The sequence below is a fragment of the Neomonachus schauinslandi genome, chromosome 7 (assembly GCF_002201575.2).
Source record: "Neomonachus schauinslandi chromosome 7, ASM220157v2, whole genome shotgun sequence".
Lineage (NCBI taxonomy): Eukaryota > Metazoa > Chordata > Mammalia > Carnivora > Phocidae > Neomonachus > Neomonachus schauinslandi.
The window spans coordinates 87,086,673-87,109,342 of NC_058409.1; the positions used below are offsets into that span (position 1 = coordinate 87,086,673).

Consider the following 22,670-nt stretch of genomic DNA (forward strand, 5'->3'; position numbering starts at 1 on the left):
CTTAAGATTTCTAGGGGCCCCTACAGTCTTTAGACAACCTCCTCCTAAAACCAAAGACCAAAAACCCTGGGGGGCTAGACTGAGAATGAATTCACCAAACTACAAGTGGATCAGTTTATTAAGTAGGAAGAAAGTGGGGCACAAATAGAACTATGCAACACCCAAACTGAACCGAATCAGATTCCTGAAAAAACACCTGTCAGTTACACAATTGGCCACTTCCTCCCCCGCTGATACAGGGGCTTGTCAGGGGAGTCGTGGGAATAAGTCAGGTAGCGGGACCGGTGGTTGCTCCTGGGGCTGGGAATGGTCTCTGTGTAACTTTCACGGCCAGGTCTCGGACTCAGGATCGAGACTTCATAGCAGATGCAGCCAGACCCAGCAAGACGGCTGCGACCGTGAAGCCCTGGGCAGCGATCCGGGTGCGCATCATGAGCTGAGAGCGGTGGCTCTGACCCCGATGGAAGCAGTAGAGGCCGTAGGTTAGGGCGGCCGCCGTGCCCAGGCAGCCTGAGGAGGGGACAAAGTAAGTGGGGGAGTGGCACGTTCCGGCCCCGGAGGCCCCTCCCCGCTGTGGGCCTCCCGTACTCAGAGTCCAGAGCTCCGAACTACTGAGGGTAAGGGGGTAGAGCCTAGTGGGTGGGTCTGGTCGAGGTAGGGTCCTCTCAGTTACAGGGCTCGCCCCATCTCAGCCCCCCAATCCCGCCCAGCTCCCGCTCCAATCAGGATCGCTTCTCACAGCCCGGCCCCATCGCCACAGCTCCGGTCCGCTCTCACTCCCGTCCCCCTTCGCTTTCCCGGTCCTCCCCTAATTCATTCCGTCAGACCTCACTACCCTATCCGTCTACAGTTCCTGCAACACCTGCTTACCTATGGGTACCATTGGGTTCTCCCGGGTCTTGCGAAGAAATTTTTCCTTGAAGCTTTCTTGAGTGCTGTAGATACTGGGGCTAAAGCCCTCAATGACTGGGGGCTGTGAGGGTTCAAAGGGTGCCCCGGGAGTCACAGGACCAGGAGCCGCCATGTTCCCGGCAACTGCTTTGGGAGAAAATACGGACGCTAAACTCCGCCTCCTGATGAGGTCATGGAAGGGGAGGGGGAAAAGGAATTTGCTGAGCTTGTACGCAGGCGCCAACCGCTCATTGCACTCTGGGAATCGTGGTAATCGGCCTGATGTCGCTCTAGGGAGGACTACATTTCCCAAAAAAGCCTGGAAAGCCCTCGCGCGCATCCGCCGGAAGTGGTCTGCGACACGAGGTGCTGCGAGTGCGAGCCACCCCAGTTATAGGTTGCCAGTTCGGTGGTCAAGACAATGCCCAAGGCCAAGGGGAAGACCAGGAGACAGAAGTTCGGTTACAACGTTAACCGGAAGCGTCTGAACCGGAATGCTAGACGGAAAGCAGCGCCACGGATCGAGTGGTGAGGGGACCAGGGTTTAGGAGGCAGGGGACCTCGGCTGGGACGGCCGGCGAGATGACGGTTCCGCGATCTCTCTCTCTCTCTTTGCCTGTAGCTCCCACATCCGACATGCCTGGGACCATGCCAGATCCGTGCGGCAGAACCTGGCCGAGATGGGGTTGGCTATGGACCCCAACAAGGCGGTGCCCCTCCTTAAGAGAAAGGTACTGACATGGTAGGGTCCCGGCCCTTGACCCCTGTTTCCCACCATACTTAGCTGGGTTTCATAACTTCTTCGTGTCCGTTGCCACGCTCACGCTTTTCCTGGGTTTGCGACCTTCCCACAGCCAACTCCGGCAGCCAGCACTGACTGTGGTTGAAAGGCTCTTTACCACCACCCTCCTACTCCCCAGCACACAGTGAACCTGGATTGGAGCTCCCCCCTTTTCTTCTCCACTCATTTTTTTCCTCCCTCCGAAATTAACCTGTTTGGGTCCCTTGGCATCTCAGTAGTATTTCCCAGAATTTATCTTTTTCTGCCCTTAACTCTCCTAATAAGGACTCCCCAGAGTTTGGAATTTTTACTTACTCTTCCTTACACCTTTCCCTGTCATCTAGTTATCCTTGGTCTGAGGCTTCCTTAGTTTCTCCCAAATAAGTCTTTTTCTGCACCAGGCTTTCAAAAATAGGACTTTTTTTTTTAACTCAGTAATTTCTTCCCTGCTTTAATTCATAGCACTTGTAAATACTTGGTGGTATTTTATATATTTATCTGTTTAATGTCTGTGCCTCTTTTCCTCAACATAATCTCCGTGGGGACAAGGATTTTGTGTTTTGTCCAGTGGTGCTTAGGATGTGACTAGTGCTCAATAGTTAACTTAATGAATGGACTAAGATTTTATTTATTTGTGTGTGTTGGGGGGGGGAGGGCAGACAGAGAAGCAGACTCCCTGCTGAGTAGGGAGCCTGACACGAGGCTCGATCCCAGGACCCTGAGATCATGACCTGGGCTGAAGGCAGATGCTTAACTGACTGAGCCACTGAGCCACCCAGGCACCCCTGTCCCATTGCTTTTAGACAAGTTTCTTTTTATCCCTTCATGCCAGAGGAAAATGGCACTACTGTTTCTTGATCCAATGTGAAGCTATAGCCAAACACTGTCAGGTTGCTACTTTTCATAGAGAAGATATCTGATATCTTCTCATTGTAAACTATGAAGAGCTTTCATGGGCATTGTTTCACTTGATTAGCACACATGGGGTGAGGTAGGCAAGGAGTATTATGCCCACTTTATAGATAGGCACAGAAAGATGAATTGCTTCCTTGAGTCCCTTTTGGAAACTGTAAAGCCTCCAGGGCATTGGTTCTCTCTGTCATCTATTCCTGCCTGCATACGTGTAGGGATTCTCATGGGTAATGCAGTTGTGTTGGGATGGGCAGGACCCTCTAGAATTTTCCCTCATCCAGGATCCTTCCTTTGTCTACTGGTCTCATATGCTCTGTTCTCTGCAGGTAAAGGCCATGGAGGTGGACGTAGAGGAGAGGCCTAAGGAGCTTGTACGGAAGCCCTATGTGCTAAATGGTGGGTGCTGGCCACATTCCTCTAGGTCACCATCCTGCAGAGTCAGGGCTAGAAAGGGCCCTCAGATGTCTTCATTTTACAGATGGAAAAAAACAGGCTCAGAGGGAAGAAGGGAGCTGGTCTGGGGCTCACAAAGTTAAGACTGTGTCTATGACTGGGACATTTTCAGTCTACTTACTAAACTCACACGTGTGAAGTAAGGTCAGAGATATTCAGGGAGGATGCAGCCAGGGGCTTGAGAGGATAGAAATGAAACCAGTGAGTCTCAAGCACGTGTTCAGCTTGTCATGAATTTAAGGATGAACAGATTTTTATAGAGATTCCACCATCTCATGTAATCTTTTCAGTGACAAATCAATTTCATGTATATTAATGCTATAGAGACTGAATATTAAAACAGAGCAGAGTAAATTCTGCAGGGAAGCAGGAATACTCCGAAATTCCCCACCCATCTTCCTCTTACCTGTCCAAGATATTTAATGGTTCTCCTGAAGTTAAAAGGGTTTTAAATGGCCAGACATTTGATAGAGAATTCCTTGAGTTCCTATCAGTGATTCTCATAAGAATTACTACACAGGATTGCATAAATAAAGTAAGGTGTACTTATTGTCAAATTTTAAAACTTTCTCATTCTTTAAAGAATTTTTAAAATTCGTGGTCAAAAACATACCACATAAAGTTTATCATCTTAATCATTTTTAACTATATAGCTCAGTAGTGCTAAGTATGTTTATGTTGTCATGCATTAGATGTCCAGAACTTTTTCATCTTCAAAAGTGGAACTCTACCCATAAAACAACTCCCCATTTCCCTGCCTTCCCACCCCCAGCCCCTGGCAACCAAGTCAAAGATAATTTTGACTATAAGCAATTTAGCACTTAACCCCTGGATAACATTTGACCACTTTGTTTCCATGAGTTGTTTTTCTCCTAGTTGAGAAATGGGGAGTATTTGCCTAGCTATTTAATTTAATTAATTTTAAAGATTTATTTATTCCAGAGAGTGAGGGAGAGAGCGAGAGTCGGGGGAGGAGCAGAGGGAGAAGGACAAGCAGACTTCACGTTCAGCGCGGATTCCGACACGGGGCTCTATCTCATGACCCATGAGATCATGACCTGAGCCGAAACCAAGAGTTGGATGTCTAACCGACTGAGCCACCCAGGCGCCCCTAGCTATTTTAACAGTGAAGCCATGACTGGCTCCACAGCTTTGCTTTTGCCCTCACCTGGAGCAGTGAGGCACTGGGGCCCAGCCTCAGGCCCTGGTTCCTGTAGCATTCGTTCTCATTCATACCTTTCCATTTCACGTTATTATTGTAACATTTCAAGAAAAGAAATTCTCAGGGAGTTTTATTATTTTATTTTTTTAAAGATTTTATTTATTTATTCGACAGATAGAGAGCACAAGTAGGCAGAGTGACAGGCAGAGGGAGAGGGAGAAGCAGGCTCTCCACTGAGCAGGGAGCCGGACATGGGGCTCGATCCCAGGACCCAAGATCATGACCTGAGCCGAAGGCAGCCGCTTAACTGACTGAGCCACCCAGGCGCCCCGTCAGGGAGTTCTAGAGAGATGGAAGGGAGTCCCGACCTATGGTAGGCAGTGTATCTTCATCTCTGTCCCCAGGACCCGGTACTAAGTAGAGGTTAGTTTGGTGCCTACACTTCACCCAGCTGAGACCCAAAGAGAGATGACTTACCTTTTAGGTAGTTGCCACACCCATAGGTGATTGTGTCATGGCCTGGGACTCCAGGGACTGAAGAGCACTGCATTTGGGGATGGAGAGGCAGAGCCCATCTGATGGCCATGGTTTGGGATGGGGTAAAAGGATGACTGGGCAACTCAGAAAGTGCAGAAGGCAAAAACTCATTTTCTGTGTCCTGGTTTCTCTCACCCCAGACCTGGAGGCAGAAGCTAGCCTTCCAGAAAAGAAAGGAAACACGCTGTCTCGAGACCTCATTGACTATGTGCGCTACATGGTGGAGAATCATGGGGAGGACTATAAGGTGAGGGGTTCGGGCCTGGCAGGAAGAACCACTTGGGTCTGTTGGGAAGGCACCCTCGGCCATTTGGGGTTTGATCCGCTTGTCTCTTGCCTGAGGTGAGGAACCTGGACTTCAGGGACATGAAGTGGTTTGCCCAACTCAGGCAGTACTAGGACTTGAACCTTTGCCTCTGTCCAGCCCTCCTCAAGTGGCCTTTCTCCTTTCTTAGGCTATGGCCCGGGATGAGAAGAATTACTATCAAGATACCCCGAAACAGATTCGGAATAAGATCAACGTCTATAAGCGTTTTTACCCAGCGGAGTGGCAAACTTTCATTGATTCTTTGCAGAAGAATAAGATGGAGGTTGAATGATTGACTATACCTGCCTCAGGCTGAGGTCTCCTCCTGGACCAGAGAAGCTCCTTAAGGCAAGGAGGGGCATGTGGCCAGATGGGGCTGGCCAAACCCCATGGAATCAGAAGGTTGCGCACACACTCACACTCCCCTTTCTGGGGAAGGGACTGTCTCCAAGAGGCTTCTGAGGGCCCTGAGAAAAGCCAGAACCTACTGTTTTCAGAGTGGGTGGTTTGTTTACATATAGTCTGTACATAATAAAACAAGACTATTTTATTGCTCTGGTGGTTGTGTGTTCCCCTTGCAGCCAAGCCCTGGGACTGCCCCTGTGAAAACCCACTGAGCCGGGGCAGAGAGGACATCCTGCCCCTGATGTGCCACATTCCCACACCCTCTTAGGTGTGGCCTCCCTCCTCTTGTCCTGTGTTCTGGTTCCATTGCTCTGCCTTGGTTTCCTGCCCGGCATTAACCCTTGTACAGAAGCCTGCTGCTAACCCTGCGCTGCTTGGGAGGGGTCTGTCGCACCAACACTAGCCCCCCTCCCAGGCTGGAGGCGAGTAGACTGGCTTGAGGGCCAGAGGGTAAGTAGCTGTACTGCTGCCTCCTTGTGACTGGCCTTCACTGCTTGTCTTCAGATTGCTTGCCCTGAAAGGAACCCGAGGCCCCCAAATCTGCTGAGACTGTTGGATTGCTGAATAGCCCTCGACTGTGTGCCACACTGGCCATTCTCTGGGGCAGGCCTACCTAGTTTGGTGATGTGGGGTGATGACTCACATAGCAGGGTCACAGGCACATTGTGGGGTGGGCACTGGGCATTTTCTGCTTTTGATAGTTTATCTTCAGCTATTATAATACAAAACCCCTCTCATTCCTAATGCTTCCCCTAGAAGGGCCCCTCACATCTGGTTCTTACTGCTCTTAAAAAGGACTTGGTATTTTTACATAGATCATTTCACATAAAACCCTGTGAGGTATGTGGCTTTATTGTTTTACAGGTAAGGAAACAGGCTTGAGAGGCCAGTATGACGTTTGAAGTTAGTCCAACAGCTAAGCCTGGACTTTCACTCTCTATCCTTCCCTACAGCTCTTGAAGGCAGCCCATCAGTCCCATACTATCAGGGCAGGCTGGAAACGGACAGGGTCCCAGAAACCCCTCCTATGGGACCCAGCTGGCTTAGCCCCCAGCAGTGACTGGCCCTTGTAAGCAGTGTGCACACAGCCTTTGGAATCTAGTCTGAAGCTGGGGACTTCTTTTTTTTCTTTCAAGTAGGCTCCATGCCCAATGTGGGGCTTGAACTCATGACCGTGAGATCAAGAGTTACATGCTCTACAGACTGAGCCAGCCAGGCACCCCACTCCTGAGGGTTTTTATTTGGCCTCGTAACGTCCTCCATAGTATTCCAAATTCAGGCCTTGACAGCTGTCCCCTTGTTTTTTTACCCAATTCAGGTGCCAATTTTGGGAAGCTTTTCCTGCCACTGTCCCCCATCCTTAGGCTGTGTAAGTCTCCTGTCATCCCTACGTCCCAGACTTCCTGTAGCAATACATACCAGTCATAACTGCCTTGTAATCTGCTTGACATCCCCTGCCAGACTGGGCTTGAGTGCAGGCACCTTCCCTGGGAATCCAGAGCTGAGCCCAAGGCAGGTGCTGGGGGAATGCTCCATTCTGACTTCCGGTCCTGTCAGCTAGAACTCCCAAGGAATGGCAGCCAGGTTTGGATACTTCCCAAAAGGTACGAAGTTAGGCCAAAGCCCAAGTTCCTTACCATTTCCATGTGGGCTGAAGGGCCAGAGGACTGGGATTTGCTGTTGACAAATCATTGTGTCACTGGAAGTATTCTGGGATCACCCTCCATACCTGCCCCTCACTAGAGAACTGTGAGCACCCAGCATATACTCCTCAAAATCAGAATTCAAATGAAACCATATCCAAGTTTTGGGCATTTATTGTGTGCCTCAAATAGCCACTGGCTCTCCCTTATGTAGTCTGTCCTTGGCAACCCTGTGGGTCTGGATTTGTCGGGCTTGGGCTGGGACAGCAAGGCCTCTTTACTTCCAGATCTCTGATGGGAATTCTCCCCTCATGGTCCCACCTCACACAGGCAGCAAATGAGGAAAAGTTGGAGGTTCTTTTCATAGCTACTAGAAAGGACTGAAGCTGTGTGAGCCAACAAATGTGACAGAGAGACGGCTCAGACTATTCCAGGTCTGAGGTGTGGGCCGGAACCACACGTGAGCTTCAGCAGCTAGTTCAAAGTGCTGGCAGTTGCTATGAAGCATAAGAACAAAATGTTTTCCCAAGACGAGTGGGAACATTTTTTGCAGAATCTAGTGTTTCATTCAGCCAGACAGGCAAGAGTCCTCAGATTTTCATCAGTACCTCTCTGTGGAGGACTGGGAGCGCTGTGATGGACTGATTTCACCACCCCACCCCCGTCCTTATGGCTGGATACCAGTGTGTCCGTGCAAGAGGTACCAAGAGGTACCCGAGGAGGCTCCTTGGGATTAGCAGCCAGTCAAGTTGGTGGTCTGGGAGCCTTCTTGCTTAGACCATCCACATGACCAAGCTTTGGGCCAAGATGGCCTCTCCTCAGAGGGTTGACAGCAGGTGAGAGAATGGAAAATCAGAAGCCACACTGCATTAAGTAATTCTTAAGATCAGAAGCCGTCAGTGCCAGGGTGAATGATCAGGCATCGGTTCAACAGGCAAGCAGAAGCTTCCCTTCGACGTGGAGTGCCCACCTGCTCTCTCAGATCAGGAGCCTGCCTTCCAGTTGCCTTCATTAGAAAAGGAGAGGGGCTGACATCTAACCCCTATCCCATGCTCAGCTAATTTGGGAGCTGTAGTGTTGGGGCAGTCTTGTGGGGGCAGTGTTACCCAGGCTAGCTCAGAAAACTCACTTTGAGATGAACTCCAGATAATGGCTGGTTCCCAGGAGCAGGTGATCTGGGCTGGTGAATAAGAAAGTCATGCTCAGGAGCAACTGGGTAAGAGCGCCACAGGCCAGGCATACGACTGTTCACAAGAGAGGCCTGTTGCTCTACTTTGCCCAGTCTAGTCCTGGCAGAAACTAGAGCAGATGAGCGCTGTTTGGCGCTCTGCCTGGAGGACAGGCCAGCAGTCCCAGTAGAGCACAGTGGTCAGCCACAGATGTGATGAGGCACACCCACAGGTCAAGAGATGATCTGTATTCTGCACAAGCATCAGAGGGGTGGTACTCTGGACCTTCAGCACCGCCCCCTAGTGGTGTGCGTCTTCTGGTGTACCACTGGGACCTGTCAGTTCTGGGAGTGGTCTTCAGAAGTTGCTCAAATAGGTATAGTTATTATAAAACTATTCAAGTTCACTCCCCTCACTGGGGACTTTGAAAATTGTATTACATAATGATACTCATTAGACCAAAGGCAGATCTTAATTAGAAAAGGGTGCCCTACAACAATGCTGGTTCCAGAGGTAAATGTCAAGCACTGGAGAACAAGGTGGGGTTTACAGAACAAAGAAGTAAAGTTTCACAATCTTTCAATGTCAAAATGAAAAGCTGTCTGCAAAATTTCAAAGGCTACTCTAAAAGCCAAGTCATTCCTTAAATATTTAAAATAAAAGCAGACAAATCTTTCTTCGGCAGGAAGTTAATTAGAATTTCAAAGAACAGTGATTCTGTTGATACACCCACAGCCCAAGAGCACAGCAGGCCACTAACTACAGTCACACTTCTGGACTTCGGAGCATCCCACCCACCTTCCCTCCCTGTGCCTCTTCTCACGTAGGCCACAGCATGGAACTGAGGCACACTGAGTCAATGTCAAGTGAAATGAAGGCACATCATCTCTATTTTCAATTAAAAAGCAAACTGAGTTGGATATCTCCTCAAAAAAAGTCCCCCTGTGGCTATTGATTACTCAATGGCCCCTGGCCGACAAAAGGCTCCTTCCTTTGCCCGCACTAAAGAGAAGTGTCAATATATAGATAAACTAGCTGATCACGAGAAACAGAATCATGGAGTGTGCACTGGAGAGAAGAGAAATTCTGTCCAACTTTTAGTTGGGGAATCAGCAGGTCCAGAAAGGCTACGGTAACCAAAGCCTCAGGTACCCTATTGACTGATCTGCTAATTCTCATTTCTTTTTACCTGGATTTACATGATTGAAATTTCCTCTCCTAGACTCACCATCTACACGGAAGGGGGTTGTGTCCTTTTGACGTACTGAGCCAAGTGGTGGAGTTTAAGTTTCATGTGGATCAACGTAAAGTAGGATACCGATTATAGCTGTAAATGATGGGGGAGAGCTAGAGCTTTGTCTCCACTGACATGTGCAGGTTATCACACGTCTCACAATCCCAGCTATTTTCATCAAAGACACAGATTTTCCATGACAGTCATCTGGGGTTTTGATAACAGCACCTAGACACAGAACCTGAAACTTTGGTCTGTTCCTTGTATAAATAAATAAATAAATAAAACGCAGTTCTGAGGCCAACACCCAGCTCCAGTTGACAGTCTTCTCCCCAGGGACATAGGCTCCTTCCCGACTTCTGTAAACATGGGCATTGGCACAGTTAATGCAAGAGCAGCAGCTTCTGTCTCCACGTGTGGGGGAGAAAAGCCTTTCGTTTTTCTGGCGAGGGGTGAATACCGCTTGATGCCATCGTCTAGCGGGCAGGCCTTGGCTTGCAGAAGCAGGGAGGTTTCAGAAAACTCCCTGCCAGGATCTCCAGGTTCGTCCTAGCACTTCTTACCTTTATGGCTGGAAACTCTATCTCCAAATTAGAAAAAAACATGGAAATCACCCCTTTAAAGTGATGGTCCCAGGGCCTCGAGCCAGCTGGGTGGAGCTGGGGCTGCAGGACACTTCGGGCCTTGGAGCCAAGGCTGACTGTGTACTGCCCAGAACCGGCCTGCATGAGAGGGGCGGGAGGTCACCGGGAGGGACCGGTTCCCGCAGTACTTCTGACACGACCCCAGTTCTCAATCACCGGGACCGGCAGAGGGGAGAACTGAGCCCGCTGAGCACCTCACTGCGCACACCAGAGAAGGAGGGTGCCTTCCATGGTAGAAGTTGGATCCACTTCCAGCCTGGAGTGAGCCTCACCTGACTCCCCACTTCGGCCTCATGGCCACCGCACCAGGAAGGCTTCTGTGTGGTTCCTGGCCTTGCCCAGGCCCCGCTCTGGAGGACGGGCGGAGAGAAGGGATGTGCTGCCACGTGGCTCCTGCCTCGGGCCCATGCTGGCAGCGGGAAGCAGGAGCGGCCGGACTGGGGTCTCCAGGGTTGGCTGGCGAGTGAGGCGGCGGGGGCGGCTTAGGAGAGAAGCTCCAAGAGCAGTCTCCAGATATGCACGGTGCCGGGGTCTTCAAAGCCGGGTCCTGCAGGGGCGATGCTGGCTGCCAAGAGGAAAACCTCCCGCTGGCTATCGACAGCCTGCAGGCCCAGCTCCTCCTGCAGCTCCACCATACTCATGGACTCACTCAGGTCCTGGGATGAGATGGAGAAGCCAGTTGGAACAGAGCTCCCAGTTTCCCAGCACCCACACTGTCCTCCATGCAAAGAATTGTTCTTTGGCTATCCTGCGGAACACTGGGGCCTAAGTTCCCAGAAGTGGCCTCTAGGCCCCTTGGTCGAAATTCTCTTCCTCATCTCTGACTTTCCTTTGTTACCAACCCCTTTTCACACCACCATTAACCACTGTGGTGAGAAAACAGCACTTCCTATAAGCCAGGCATTGTGAGAGGCACTTAGACTTACTCTCATTATTATAGTTTATAAATAGAATGATGATGTAATTCACCATCTAAACCAGGGCACTTCTGAGACTTAAAGTGGGCACTATTAATCATTATACCAGAACAACAGGCATAAATGGGGACCATCCCAGGCAGACCAGGACATATTTATAAATGACTGTCAAGGATTTTCCGAGAGCGGAAACTGGGGCAAAGACGTATAGCTTTTCTCCCAGTCAGGTTGGAAACAAGTGCCATGGCTCTCAGAGACATGGGCTAGGCCACAGGAAAAATGACAGAACTCCGTACTGTGGCAAGGTTTTACCTGGTATTTGTTGAGAAAGGCACCTTGAGCCTGTGATGCCGAGGGTTGCTGGGCCAAAGGCCCAGGAGAAGTATAGTGTGGTTAAGAACAGGATCTTTGAGGAAGATCTGAGTTCAAGTCCTGGCTTCGCCACACACCAGTCTTAACTTTGGGCACTGAGGGATAATAATAAGGCCTATCATGGGGTTTTGTAGGATTTAAGTGAGGTCATGATTGTCAGGTACTTAGCCTGGCACGCTATAAGCACACTTATAAATGTTATTTATTACTGTTATTTCAACCTGCTCAACTTATCACTTCCCAGCTGTAGCTCTCTGATCTAGACCTGGAAGTCACAAGGACATGGCAGAGTGGAAAAGGCACACGTTTTGGAGTCAGACATCCCAATTCCACTATTTTCAAGGTGTACAACCTTGGGGAGATTACAAAACCTCTCTGAGCTTCAGATTTCCAGTCTGTAAAATGGGAATAGTATCCTATACCTGGTAGGGTCAATTAGAAGCATAATATGAAATGTCATTCAAAACCATACCTCACATGTAGTGGATGCTTAATCATTATTTTTCTCATTTCTCCAGGATGATGGATAACAGGGAGGCAAAGGGGAAGACAGACAGGATGAGGATCAGGGATGAGGAAAACGCACAGGTAGAAGAGTGGGGGACAGCATCTCAGCCAAGTGCTCCAGGTCACAGGCCTGGGCCTGAATCTCTCTCCTGTGCTCCCTGCCCCTGCCCAGGGATCAGTGGATCAAGTCCAACTGGTCTAAGCCAGCCTCCCGTGGCCCTCACCTGCTTGTTGGCCACCACAACGACAGGTAGGTCAGGGTCCTTGTCCAGCAGCTTGTGCAGTTCCTGCCGGGCCCAGGGCAGCCGCAGCCGGTCAGCCGAGTCCACCATGAACACCAGCACGTCTACTTCATTCACAAACTCCTTCCAGTAGAAGCGTAGGTTCTGGCTGCCACCGACTGAGGAGAGGCCAGAGGCCAGCTCAGAGCCTCCCTGGGCCCTGGCTCTCTACATATAGCCCCAAGACCACCCCACTTCCAGCTTCCCAAGGTTCCACCAGCCAGGGGCAAGGAAGACCACAGGTTCTGGAGCCAATCTGGTTTAGCTCTGGCTCTGACAGCTGGGGCTCCCTGGGCAAGTCACTACCTTTGAGCAGCAGCGTTCTCCCTCTCACTGAACTTACCCACTAACAGGTTGCAGCAAAACCCAAAGGTACCATATGCAACACACCTTTCACAGACTGGCATACAAGGTGCTCATTTCCTGGGCTACTTCCTGCCAATTCCTAGCTTTCTCCCCGGACAGTGATGGTGTGGTCAGAAGCCAGGACTCCCTGACCAGCCTATGCACAGCCATTCTCCATTCAGTGTCTCCTGTTCAGTTTGGTCATCCCGTTTTCTTTCCTTGCAAATGCCATACTCAGTCCTAGCACTACATGGCCGCCCACATAGTACCCCAACCTGGGTTGCCTTCTTGTCCCTCTGCACAGTCCCCATTAGCCACACTGCATCCTAGTGTTTCTGGTATACTTCTGACACTTGTGGACTCTATGCTCTTTAAGGAGCTGTTTACATCTGGATCCCCCCAAAGCCCTCAGCACAATGCCTGGCACATAGCAGGCACTCAACAAATATTTACTGAGTGCTTACTAGGTGCCAAGCACTGATCTGGGTGCTGGGGATACAGAGGTGAGCAAGGCAGACAGGGCCCTGATCTCAAGGAGCTCCCTCTGTAACCAAGACAGACACAGCAATAGCAGGTAAGCACATTTCAGAAAGGAAATAAAAGAGAAAAGTGAAAACGACTGGGGGTGGCTTTGGATTGGGTGGTCTGAGAAGGTCTCCCAGAGGAGGCAGCATGGGAATTGAGTCTGGGATAATGAGAAGGAGCTAGCTAAGGGAAGAGGCAGAGGAAAGCATTACAAGCAGAGGGAAGAGCAAGCTCAATGTGTTTGAGAAACAGAAGGCAGCCAGTGTGCCCAAGGCAGTGCCAGTGGAAGAGGGGAAAAAGCCACAGCCGACGAGGTCGGCCAGGGCTTGACCACACAGGGGCTGTCAGGCTACAGTGAGGCCGTTGGGGAGCCCCTTAAAGGTTTTACGCAAGAGTAACCTGGGTTTCTGAAAGATACTGCTGGCTGACAGTAGGGGACAGAAGTGAAAACAGGAAGACCAGCAAGGAGGCTATTATAGTCCTGAGATGATGGTGGTTCGGACCAAACAGGCAGTGGTGGAAATGGGGAGAAGTGGACAGATGCACAATCTATTGGAAAATAAAGCTGAAAGAACTAGCTAATAAAATGGACAGGATATAGGAAGTGGGGGAAGGGGGGAGAAGGGAAGAGTCATCAAAGATCCACAAAGGGCTCATCTTGGCTGGGCTCTAGGTGTAGACCATAGCCAAGTGAGTGTCGTGGGAAGGGAGAGTTCCAGTTCCAGGACTTGAATGGGAGATCTGGGTTTGAATCCAGGAGCGACCCTATCAAACCTCAGACTCTTGGGTAATATGAAAACACCAAACCCCTTCTCCCAGGTTTCGGGGTTGGGGGGTACTCTCTCTGCCAGAGTGGGAGTCAAGTGCAGAATCCCACTTGACCCTTTTGCATCCTTGGCACAAGAAAGGGAGACAGGGAAAATCTTGTTTAAAGGACCAAATTCCAGGTGAATATCAATGTTTGCCACAATCAGGGAGGAAAGATATAACCAGGCCCTCAGAGTCTGATCCCACCACCTAGTGCTTAACCAGTCTTTATTGTCTGAGCCCTTTGGCTGGCAGGAAGTCCACTAATCTCTCCCACCAAGTCTGTAGTTGGGACACAGGTGGCTAAGTACTGCTGTCCTCTCAATAGCCCCTCTGCCAACCTCTCCTGGATTCCCCCTGAGGACAGGGGCTGCCCAGACCCTCTCTTATCACTCACTCAACAAGCTCTCCCAGTTACCTGCTTGAGGCTGGGCCCTAGGGGCCAAAGCTGGATCAGACTCATCTGTGCCCCAGATGCCTAGTCAGGGACATAGGCTGGTATGTGGCAAATACCAGCTCAGAGGAAGAGCCCTTAACCTAGCTTAGGAGTCAGATAAGGTTTCATAGGGATATCATCATGTCTGACCTAAATCTTTTTTTTTAAGAGAGTCATTCTTCATTTTTTTATTTTTTAGTAGGCTTCACACCCAAAGTGGGGCATGAACTCACGACCCTGAGATCAAGTAGATGCTCTACAGACTGAGCCACCCACATGTTCCTGACCTAAATCTTGAAGGAGGTGTAGCAGTTTATCAAGGGAAGAAGGGCTTTCCAGACTGAGGGAACAGTGCAAGCACAGGATGGAAGAAAGAAAACAGCAAGTACCCTTCAGAAACAAGCAATGTAACATGGTGCTTAACATTGAGAGCCTCCAGGGGCACCTGGGTGGCTCAGTTGGTTAAGCGTCTGCCTTTGGCTCAGGTCATGATCCTGGTGTCCTGGGATGGAGTCCCGCATTGGGCTCCCTGCTCAGTGGGGACCCTGCTTCTCCCTCTGCCTCTCTCTCTCATGAATAAATAAATAAAATCTTAAAACAAAACACTGAGAGCCTCCAGCCAGAGAGTCTGCATTAGCAGACTGGCAAGCTGGGTGAGCCAGGATAAATTATTTAACTTGCTGGGCCTCCCTTTCCTCGTGTATGTAACAAGGGTAATAACTGTTTCCAATTTTTCCAGTTGTTGGGAGGATTTTATTAAGTAATGCCTCTCAGATGCTTGGCATAGAGGTAACTTTAGCTTTTGGTATCTCAGTATTAGGCATGTGAGCTTCAGTTGGGGTGAGGGACAGGCAGTGACCAAGCTGGGATTGCCCAATCATGAATGGCCCATCATGTCAGAATACAGAGCTTGGACTATATCCTGTGCCCCAGAGAGGCAGGGGAAGAATGTCATAGAGGGACGTGTCCTGCTTAGATATACATGCTGGAGCCACCCCCAAGCAATGATCCCCGGCTTGGGTCCAACTGAGGTGATGGGGAGACGGTGTGTGTGCAGGGGGTCTGCTCACTCTCTAGCAGGTCCACCTCGAAGTCCTTGGTGGGCAGCCGCACAGAGTTGAAGCCCCAGGTGGGGATGTGGCCTTCCAGCGGAGGCTTCCCGGACAGCACGCGCAGGAACGTGCTCTTCCCCGAGCCATCCAGCCCCAGCACCAGCACCTCGCGCTGCTCCAACTCCTCCAGCGCTGGCTCTTCGTCTTCCTCCTCTTCAGGCTGTGGGGCACAGGTCAGGTTGCGGCCGGCACCCTCCCGCCGGACCCTTCCCGAGGGAAGACCGAAGACACCAAAGCGCCCATCCCCGCCCTCCACGTGTCAACCGGCAGGCAGGCAGTTACGGTCTGGTGCAGTGGGACCAGCGCTGCCTCTGGACTCCTGAATCTCAAACCCCGTTCTTCTGGCTTTTCCTGAGTAACCTCGGTGAAATTTCTTCCCCTCGCGAAGCCTCAGCCTCCTTAGACTGACAATCCCCACGTCCCAGGGTCGCAGGGTCCAACGCAGGGGAAATATCCGCAACCCGCCCCGGGGCCGGAGGCCTCTCCCGGCATGCCCCGGGCCGCGGGCTGTGCGCACTGCGCAGGCGCCGGGCGAGCGCGGGCTGGACCCGGCGCGGTCCCGACATCGCTCCGGGGCCGCGCCCTCGGAGCTCCGGCGCCCACGAGGAAGCCCGGGTCTCGCGGCCGCGCAGGGCGGTGCCACCCCCCCCCCCCCCAAACGCCCCCCCCTTCCTCAGTTCTGGGACTCACGACTGCCCCGCGGCTGCCGCGCGCCCTTTCGCCAGGGGCCTGCGGGCTGCGGCGCCAGGTCCCCTACCCAGGTGCTTCTGCCCTCGCGGGGTGTCACACCCCTCAGCTGCACGTGCGGAGGCCCAGACCCCGGCCCTGCACTCACGTCCCACTCGTCCCACTCAGGGAGGCGGGCAGGCTCCGCGCCCCACCAGGCCTCGCCCCGGTCCCAGCGCCGCTCCCGTCCACGCCCGAAGTAGGCCTTCCAGAGGATGAAGAGTACTGAGCCCAGCACGGCCGCGGCGCCACCCAGCGCCAGCACCAAGGGGCTCAGCGGCCGCGGAGCCATCGGGCCGGGCGAGGGGCACGGGTGCGGGCTGCACAGGCCGAACCACCTGGCCCGCGGAAGATGGCCCCGCTGCGACTGCGGCGGCCGCGCCCACCCACCCAACCCCAGCCCCGCACTACAAGCCCCACAATGCACCGTTGCTGTCGCGACAGGCGGCCCGAGCCTCGGCGGCGGGAGTGGGGGCGCTGACCGGAGCGCGGGGACTTCCCTCTCCCGCTGCTACGTGCGGTGGGGAGCTGGAGGCTGTGCCTGGGCAGGACGGGAGCCGGTGATATTGGCAACTCCCGAGCACTTGCTGTATGCCTAGTGGATAACTGACCAGTGTTCTCGGTTACTCCGTAAAACAGTGTTTCCTAGAATGGAAAGCGGAGGCCCAGGTCGCACCGTAGTGCATTGGTACAGCCGGCACTCAAACCCCAAGCGATGTTTCCTGGGCATCTCAGGACCTCGGGGAACAAATTGAGGCAAGTCACACGGCTGTGGGGTGGCAGGTTATGAAATGGCAGAGGTAGAACTGGAACCCGGGTCCCTGACTTTTAGTACTCTACCCTCCCTTGGCTGCTTCCCAGACCCCAGGAGATCTGTTGTCTTGGGGTCCTGAGCGTGCTAATGAAGCAGGCAGGATTAGGGGTCCGTGTTTAGATCTCCTGATCACCTAGTCCTCCGCGACTTCCAGTGGCTGCCAAGGTGTCCAGGTGTAGCAGGAGAAACAGCCTGAGGTACTTCAAAAGAGGACTCCATGAGGGGCTGCAGAATGAATAGGTGTTTTTATTGTAAGCAACCCCAAGCCATCTTGTTGACCAGGAGCGTCTCCGGGTTCTTTTCTGGTCATTTGTGGGTAATGCTCAGATCTCTCTTGTTTCATGAAACTGTCCTCCCTCACTGGTTACTACCTCTCCTTTTCACTGCAGTCCTACTTCTGGGTAATGTGCGTTTCCTATTTTTCGCCCAACCCATCCAAGGAAACTTTCACCCGGGTCTCTAACAAATGCTTCCTTGTTAAATCCGTTGGTAACATCTTAGTTCTTATTTTGCTTGACCTCCTTGCACCATTTAACACTGTTAAATGGGGTCTTAGCAGAGATGCTGTTCAAAACCTGGCCAGGGTGCCAGCTCACTCCTTGAGTGATCACCTCCCTGGTGAGACAGGCGTGCAAGATTCCCAAAGAGAAAAATTAGCACCAGTGAGTTTATCCAGAACTTTGCAGTCAGAACATTGAAAAAAAAATTTTTTTAAGGGGTTTATTCTTGGCATTCATGTAAGTTTTATGTCATTTCAAAAGAGAGCACCTTAATCCCTTGAGAGCTAAAGGCTCTTGGAGGTCTAATTTGGCTTTACCTTACCTTTCCTGCCTCCTGACACACACAGTGGGTGATCATCCTCTTGTCTCTCAGCTGGAGTTCAGTCACCCTGGGTCATGTCTCTGCCTGAAACTGTCATTCCACTTGAGGATGTTGACCAGGCCTTTGTCATCTTGGAGTCTGATGTGCTTAGTATAAGAATGAGGCCCAGAGAGACGCCTGGGTGGCTCAGTTAAGCATCTGCCTGTGGCTCAGGTCATGATCCCAGGGTCCTAGCATGGGGCTCTCTGCTCAGTGGGGAGCCTGCTTCCCCCTCTGTGTGCCACTCACCCTGCTTCTGCTCGCTTTCTCGCTCTCTCTCTTTCTCTGACAAATAAATAAATAGATAAAATCTTTTTAAAAGTCCCTTTAAAAAGAATGAGGCCCAGAGTTCACACTTTAAGATTTGGAGAATTGGATCAATTGCACGTGCTCCTCCCTTGGCCTCTGTGACACATTCTTTTCTTGATCTTCTCCTTCCTCTCTAACCAATCCTTTTCAGTCTCCTTTTGCCTAGCATTGACTGCCATTAGCTGAAACTAACTGGACCATTTGGCAAGGAAACTTTGGAAATGGAATTGTCAGGAGTTACCCCCCTGTCATACAGAGCAGAGCAGGTGAAGGGTGAGGGATGGAGCCATGAGTCAACAGGCACATGACCAGCATAGTCCACCCCTTTGCATCCAGTTTTACTCTTATATCCATTTTTAACTTTGTGCTTCCACATACCATGATGCAATATCCATCAGAAAAACAGTCACTCTCCACCTTCTGAAAAAAGAGAAGGCAAAGTCCCATCTGAGAATATATCCATCTCTGGGTGATGTTAATTCCTCTTCAGTCATAACCCCATCTGGATATTCTACAATTAAAGATTAAATTATAGAGGCACCTGGGTGGCTCAGTTGGTTAAGCGGCTGCCTTCGGCTCAGGTCATGATCCCAGGGTCCTGGAATCGAGCCCCTCATCGGACTCCCTGCTCAGAGGGGAGCCTGCTTCTCCCTCTCCCTCTGCCTGCTGCTTCCCCTGCTTATGCTTTCTCTCTCTCTCTGTCAAATAAATAAATATAATCTTTAAAAAAAAAAGTTTATAAAGATAACCACTGCCACCTTTACTTATACAGTCCAGCTTCCATATTGCTACACAGCAGTCTTTACAAAAGAAAAGCTGGCAATGTCATTTTCAGGTTAAAATTCTTTAGTGGCTTCCCATCCCCACCAGGATAAGTACTACGTGTCTCTGATGATGGAGCAAGAAGGGCAGCACGGAACTGACATTTAATGATCATATACTATACATCAGGCTTTGTTCTGGTGTAAAATGTACTGCTGTGCAAACATTTGTCTGTCTTCATCTCCTGGGAATTGTTTTCCTAATGATTGCATTAACTGAAAACCTGCCATGTTTATATGACACTTGGCATGAATAATTAGTCCAAGGGTAATGACTTGGATCAGGCTGGACCAAGGAGACCCTTCCATGGGATTCTTAAATTTGTTACCCAGTGTCTTGAGATCAATCTGTCTTGGGTGGATTAAGATGTAAAACTTACCACCTATAGGCAGCCATTTTCCCCACCTATAAAGAAGAGGGCTTGAGGTCAAAGAGGCTGAGGTAGAGCAGGAAAGGCAAAGACAGAAGGCAGAGCTGGAATCCTGGTGCCATTTGCATCTGTGGGTACTAGTTATTCCTAAAGTCCAGGGTATATTTGTGTTCAACCCTTTTGTAACTAACTTATTTACTTCCTCCCTCCCTTTCCTCCCTTCCTCCCTTCCTTCCTCCCTCCCTCCCTCCCTTCCTTCCTTCCTTCCTTCCTTCCTTCTTGTTTCTTTCATCACTATCTGGGAATCACAATATGCCCAATCCACAGGATGCAGCTGCAAACAACATAGCATCCAATGAGGGAACCCGCTTTACAGTGAGAGGTGCAGGAGTGGCTCTCTGACCAGGGGTAGCCAGCTTCAGAGAACACTGGCTTATAAGTATGGCTAAAAGCCTTCTGCTTTTCAGTTATTTATACCTTTGTCATGCCTTTTAAGGAATTTTCTGAACCTGATCTTCATACTTGCTTATTTGGTCCTTGGCTATATCCACTCTGCTATTCACCACAGCCTTTGAGGGCTTTATTTCATATATGGTTCTATAGTTGGTTCTTTATGATTTCTTGTTTCCCCCTTCCAAAATCCTCTCTTTTTTTTTTTAGAGTAATATTTAAAATGCTTATTTTGAAATTAAAAAAATAAAATGCTTATTTTCATTCGTTGTCCTGCCAAGTCCATTAACTCTGGTGTGTCTGGATAAGGTAGTCCTGTATGTTGTCTGTTCTCTCGTTGGGTGTGTGGCCCTCAGGCATTTCTTATCTGCCCCTGTGAGTTCCTCTTTCCTTGGGGCCAGGACTAAGTGCCTGGGGGCTGTGGCATAGCCCAAGTGTGGTGTATTCCTGGTGAGTTGGGAAGGAGACTCTGGTGTACAGTCTGCACCTGTAGTTGGTGCCGTCCTGAGCAGCCAGCTGCATCCCTGGAGAACCCCTCTGTTCCTCTCTCCGCCCAGGTAAGACTTACTAGAAGCCACCACCCCCTGTTGCTATAACTTGGTACTTAGAGTCCAGGGGGAAGGAAGATGAGCCATGGAAGAGGCTGCTAGGGTGCCTGCCGGTTCACCCCCCACCCAGGTGGACCTCCCTCTCCCCCGCCAGTGCCTTCTCAGCCTGTGGTAACAGTGATAGGACTGGCCAAGGTCTGCCCAGGGCAAGGCAGGGAAGAAGAAAGAGTACCTCTGTCTGAAACCTGACAGGGCCTGATTCCCTTCTTGGAGCTCCGTCATCTGCTCTGGGTTTTGCCATTGTCCACACCAAAGCTGATGGTCATGGGGCTGGCCTCTCTGATTTGCCAGCTTCCCTTTGATTCTCAGGTATCCCCCGATCTGGAGCTGGCTTGTGCTCTCTGCCATCTGGTCAGCTTATCTCCATCTCATAAAAGAGAAAATAAACTTGAGAGAGGAGGTGGTTTCTCCAAAATCATATAGTGAATATATGAGGCAGCTACTATTTGAACCAGGTCTGTGTGTCTTGAAAACCATGCTCTTAGTATATTGTATCTCCCTGTACAGACCCTGGAATCTAGGTCCACCCATTTTTTTCAAACTTTTCTTCTGAAAAAGAAGGGAAACTCAAGGGATTGGCTTTGAAGTCTCTCACATGTGTCCTCAGTTGGATTTTAGGAGGTTTCATTTTCACAGACGTAGATGAGCTCTTGAGTTGTTCATCATTTTAATTAATCGGCTCTTAATGTTTTTAAATTTTAAAATTATTAAATATGTTGGGGTGCCTGGGTGGCTCAGTCATTAAGTGTCTGCCTTCAGCTCAAGTCATGATCCCAGGGTCCTGGGGTCAAGCCCCGCATCGGACTCCTTGCTCAGCAGGAAGACTTCTTCTCCCTCTCACACTCCCCCTGCTTGTGTTCCCTCTCTCTCTCTGTCTGTCTCTGTCAAATAAATAAAATAAAATCTTTAAGATTATTAAATATGTCAAACAAACATGTTCAGATACCCATCTTTGACCAAAACTCGAGAATTAGCATTTTGCCATATTCTTTTTTATTAGAAAAATTTCAAGCATAACTAAGATGCTATTCCTATCTCCTGGGGAGGGGTGCCTGGGTGGCTCAGTTGGTTAAGCATCTGCCTTTGTCTCATGATCCCGGGGTCCTGGGATCGAGCCCCGTGCTGGGCTTCCTGCTCAGCAGGGAGTCTGCTTCTCCCTCTTCCTCTACCCTTCCCCTGCTCGTTCTCTCTCTCTCTCTCTCCAATAAATAAATAAAATCTTTTTTAAAAGTCTTTAAACAAAATAAAATAAAGTATATCCTGAGGAGTGGAATTGTTGAGTCATTCTATTTGTGCATCTTCAAAGTTAATATTACCAATTTGCTCTCCAAAATGGTTGTCCTAATTTATAATCCATTCTAAAAACATATCGAGTCTCTATTTCCCCCTATTTTTGCCAACATATAGTATTATCAAACTTAAAATCTTCTGTAAATCTGACAGAAATGAACTTATATCTCTTTGTTTATTGGTATTTTTCCCATTTGGAGTGAGGATGAGGAACTTTTTATATAGTCACCATTCAGTTTTCTTCTTCTGTGATTGGTCATATCCTTTTCCCATTTGTTTAATTAGCAATTTGGATGAGTATCAGTTATTGGCTGTCTCCTCTGTCCCTGAGGGCAGGGACTGAGTGATTGCTGTGCCTCCAGCCCCCAGCACAATTCCTGTCCCTTCAGTATTCATCAATCCTTGTTGGGTGGGTACTGATTGCATCTACTGTGTGTGGACATCTACCGTTCTTTCTGTCCCCTCCCCTTTTTCCTATGGGATGCTTTTTCCATCCCAATCATGAGATTCCTAGAGAAGCTGACATTTTCTAACGTAACATGCCCCTGGGCACAGATGATTGATTGCAGTGGGAGGGAGCACTGACCTAAGCCAGGGCAAGCATGTGAGGCTTTCAAGATTTGAGAAATAGCCATACTCTTCTTGGCGGACGTAAAGCTGGAGAGCTGTCAGCATTCATGTTCCCTACAGACACAAAGAGAATGAAGATAACGTGAAAGATGACGAAATTTGAGGTTCTGGTTTCAGGTATTCAAGAAGGATTCTGTGAGCTAAGCTGGTGGAGTTGAGTTCTCTCCTTTTAACCTAATGAATTCTGACTGAAGCACTTTACATTTGGATTTTTCCCAATTTTTTTTCTTTCAAAAAATTCCAAACTTAAGAAGAAAATTGAAGTATAGTTTAGTGAACACTTGTAAATCCTTCATCTAGATTCACGAACTGTTAACATTTTGCCTTATTGGCTTATCTATCTCTTTCTT

At 49.9% G+C, this 22,670-nt stretch overlaps 3 protein-coding genes across 4 annotated transcripts; 1 reads left to right on the plus strand and 2 right to left on the minus strand.

The window, feature by feature from the left end:
- Positions 1-93: 93 nt before the first annotated feature.
- Positions 94-1,065, minus strand: HIGD2A (HIG1 hypoxia inducible domain family member 2A). The gene is made up of 2 exons (XM_021701288.2): positions 871-1,065; positions 94-510 (listed from the first exon to the last, which is right to left on the minus strand). Exons 1-2 carry the CDS (start codon positions 1,022-1,024, stop codon positions 344-346), a joined length of 321 nt encoding a protein of 106 aa, XP_021556963.1. The 5' UTR covers positions 1,025-1,065; the 3' UTR covers positions 94-343.
- A 93-nt stretch (positions 1,066-1,158) lies between these two features.
- NOP16 (NOP16 nucleolar protein) lies at positions 1,159-5,593 on the plus strand. Of its 2 annotated transcripts, XM_021701267.2 has the most exons (5): positions 1,159-1,419; positions 1,514-1,622; positions 2,911-2,980; positions 4,877-4,983; positions 5,192-5,593. In XM_021701267.2, the coding sequence occupies exons 1-5, from the start codon at positions 1,313-1,315 to the stop codon at positions 5,333-5,335; spliced, it is 537 nt and encodes a 178-aa protein (XP_021556942.1). In that variant the 5' UTR covers positions 1,159-1,312; the 3' UTR covers positions 5,336-5,593. The 2 variants fall into 2 exon arrangements, with proteins under 2 accessions (XP_021556942.1, XP_021556952.1); XM_021701277.1 differs by lacking the exon at positions 2,911-2,980 and having other exon boundaries at positions 5,192-5,575.
- A 4,330-nt stretch (positions 5,594-9,923) lies between these two features.
- ARL10 (ADP ribosylation factor like GTPase 10) lies at positions 9,924-16,516 on the minus strand. Its single transcript, XM_021698570.1, has 4 exons — positions 16,276-16,516; positions 15,399-15,600; positions 12,159-12,334; positions 9,924-10,794 (listed from the first exon to the last, which is right to left on the minus strand). Exons 1-4 carry the CDS (start codon positions 16,456-16,458, stop codon positions 10,621-10,623), a joined length of 735 nt encoding a protein of 244 aa, XP_021554245.1. The 5' UTR covers positions 16,459-16,516; the 3' UTR covers positions 9,924-10,620.
- Between the last annotated feature and the right edge of the window lie 6,154 nt (positions 16,517-22,670).

Excerpts from the sequence above, each read along its gene's own strand:
- HIGD2A (XM_021701288.2), bottom strand. The coding sequence starts at position 1,024 with ATGGCGGCTCCTGGTCCTGTGACTCCCGGGGCACCCTTTGAACCCTCA. Across the intron at positions 511-870 it reads GAACCCAATGGTACCCATAG|GCTGCCTGGGCACGGCGGCC; the intron begins GTAAGCAGGTGT and ends TCCCCTCCTCAG.
- NOP16 (XM_021701267.2), top strand. The coding sequence starts at position 1,313 with ATGCCCAAGGCCAAGGGGAAGACCAGGAGACAGAAGTTCGGTTACAAC. Across the intron at positions 2,981-4,876 it reads GAAGCCCTATGTGCTAAATG|ACCTGGAGGCAGAAGCTAGC; the intron begins GTGGGTGCTGGC and ends CTCTCACCCCAG. Across the intron at positions 4,984-5,191 it reads ATCATGGGGAGGACTATAAG|GCTATGGCCCGGGATGAGAA; the intron begins GTGAGGGGTTCG and ends CTCCTTTCTTAG.
- ARL10 (XM_021698570.1), bottom strand. The coding sequence starts at position 16,458 with ATGGCTCCGCGGCCGCTGAGCCCCTTGGTGCTGGCGCTGGGTGGCGCC. Across the intron at positions 15,601-16,275 it reads CTGAGTGGGACGAGTGGGAC|CCTGAAGAGGAGGAAGACGA; the intron begins GTGAGTGCAGGG and ends TGTGCCCCACAG. Across the intron at positions 12,335-15,398 it reads CGAGGTGGACCTGCTAGAGA|TCGGTGGCAGCCAGAACCTA; the intron begins GTGAGCAGACCC and ends GCCTCTCCTCAG.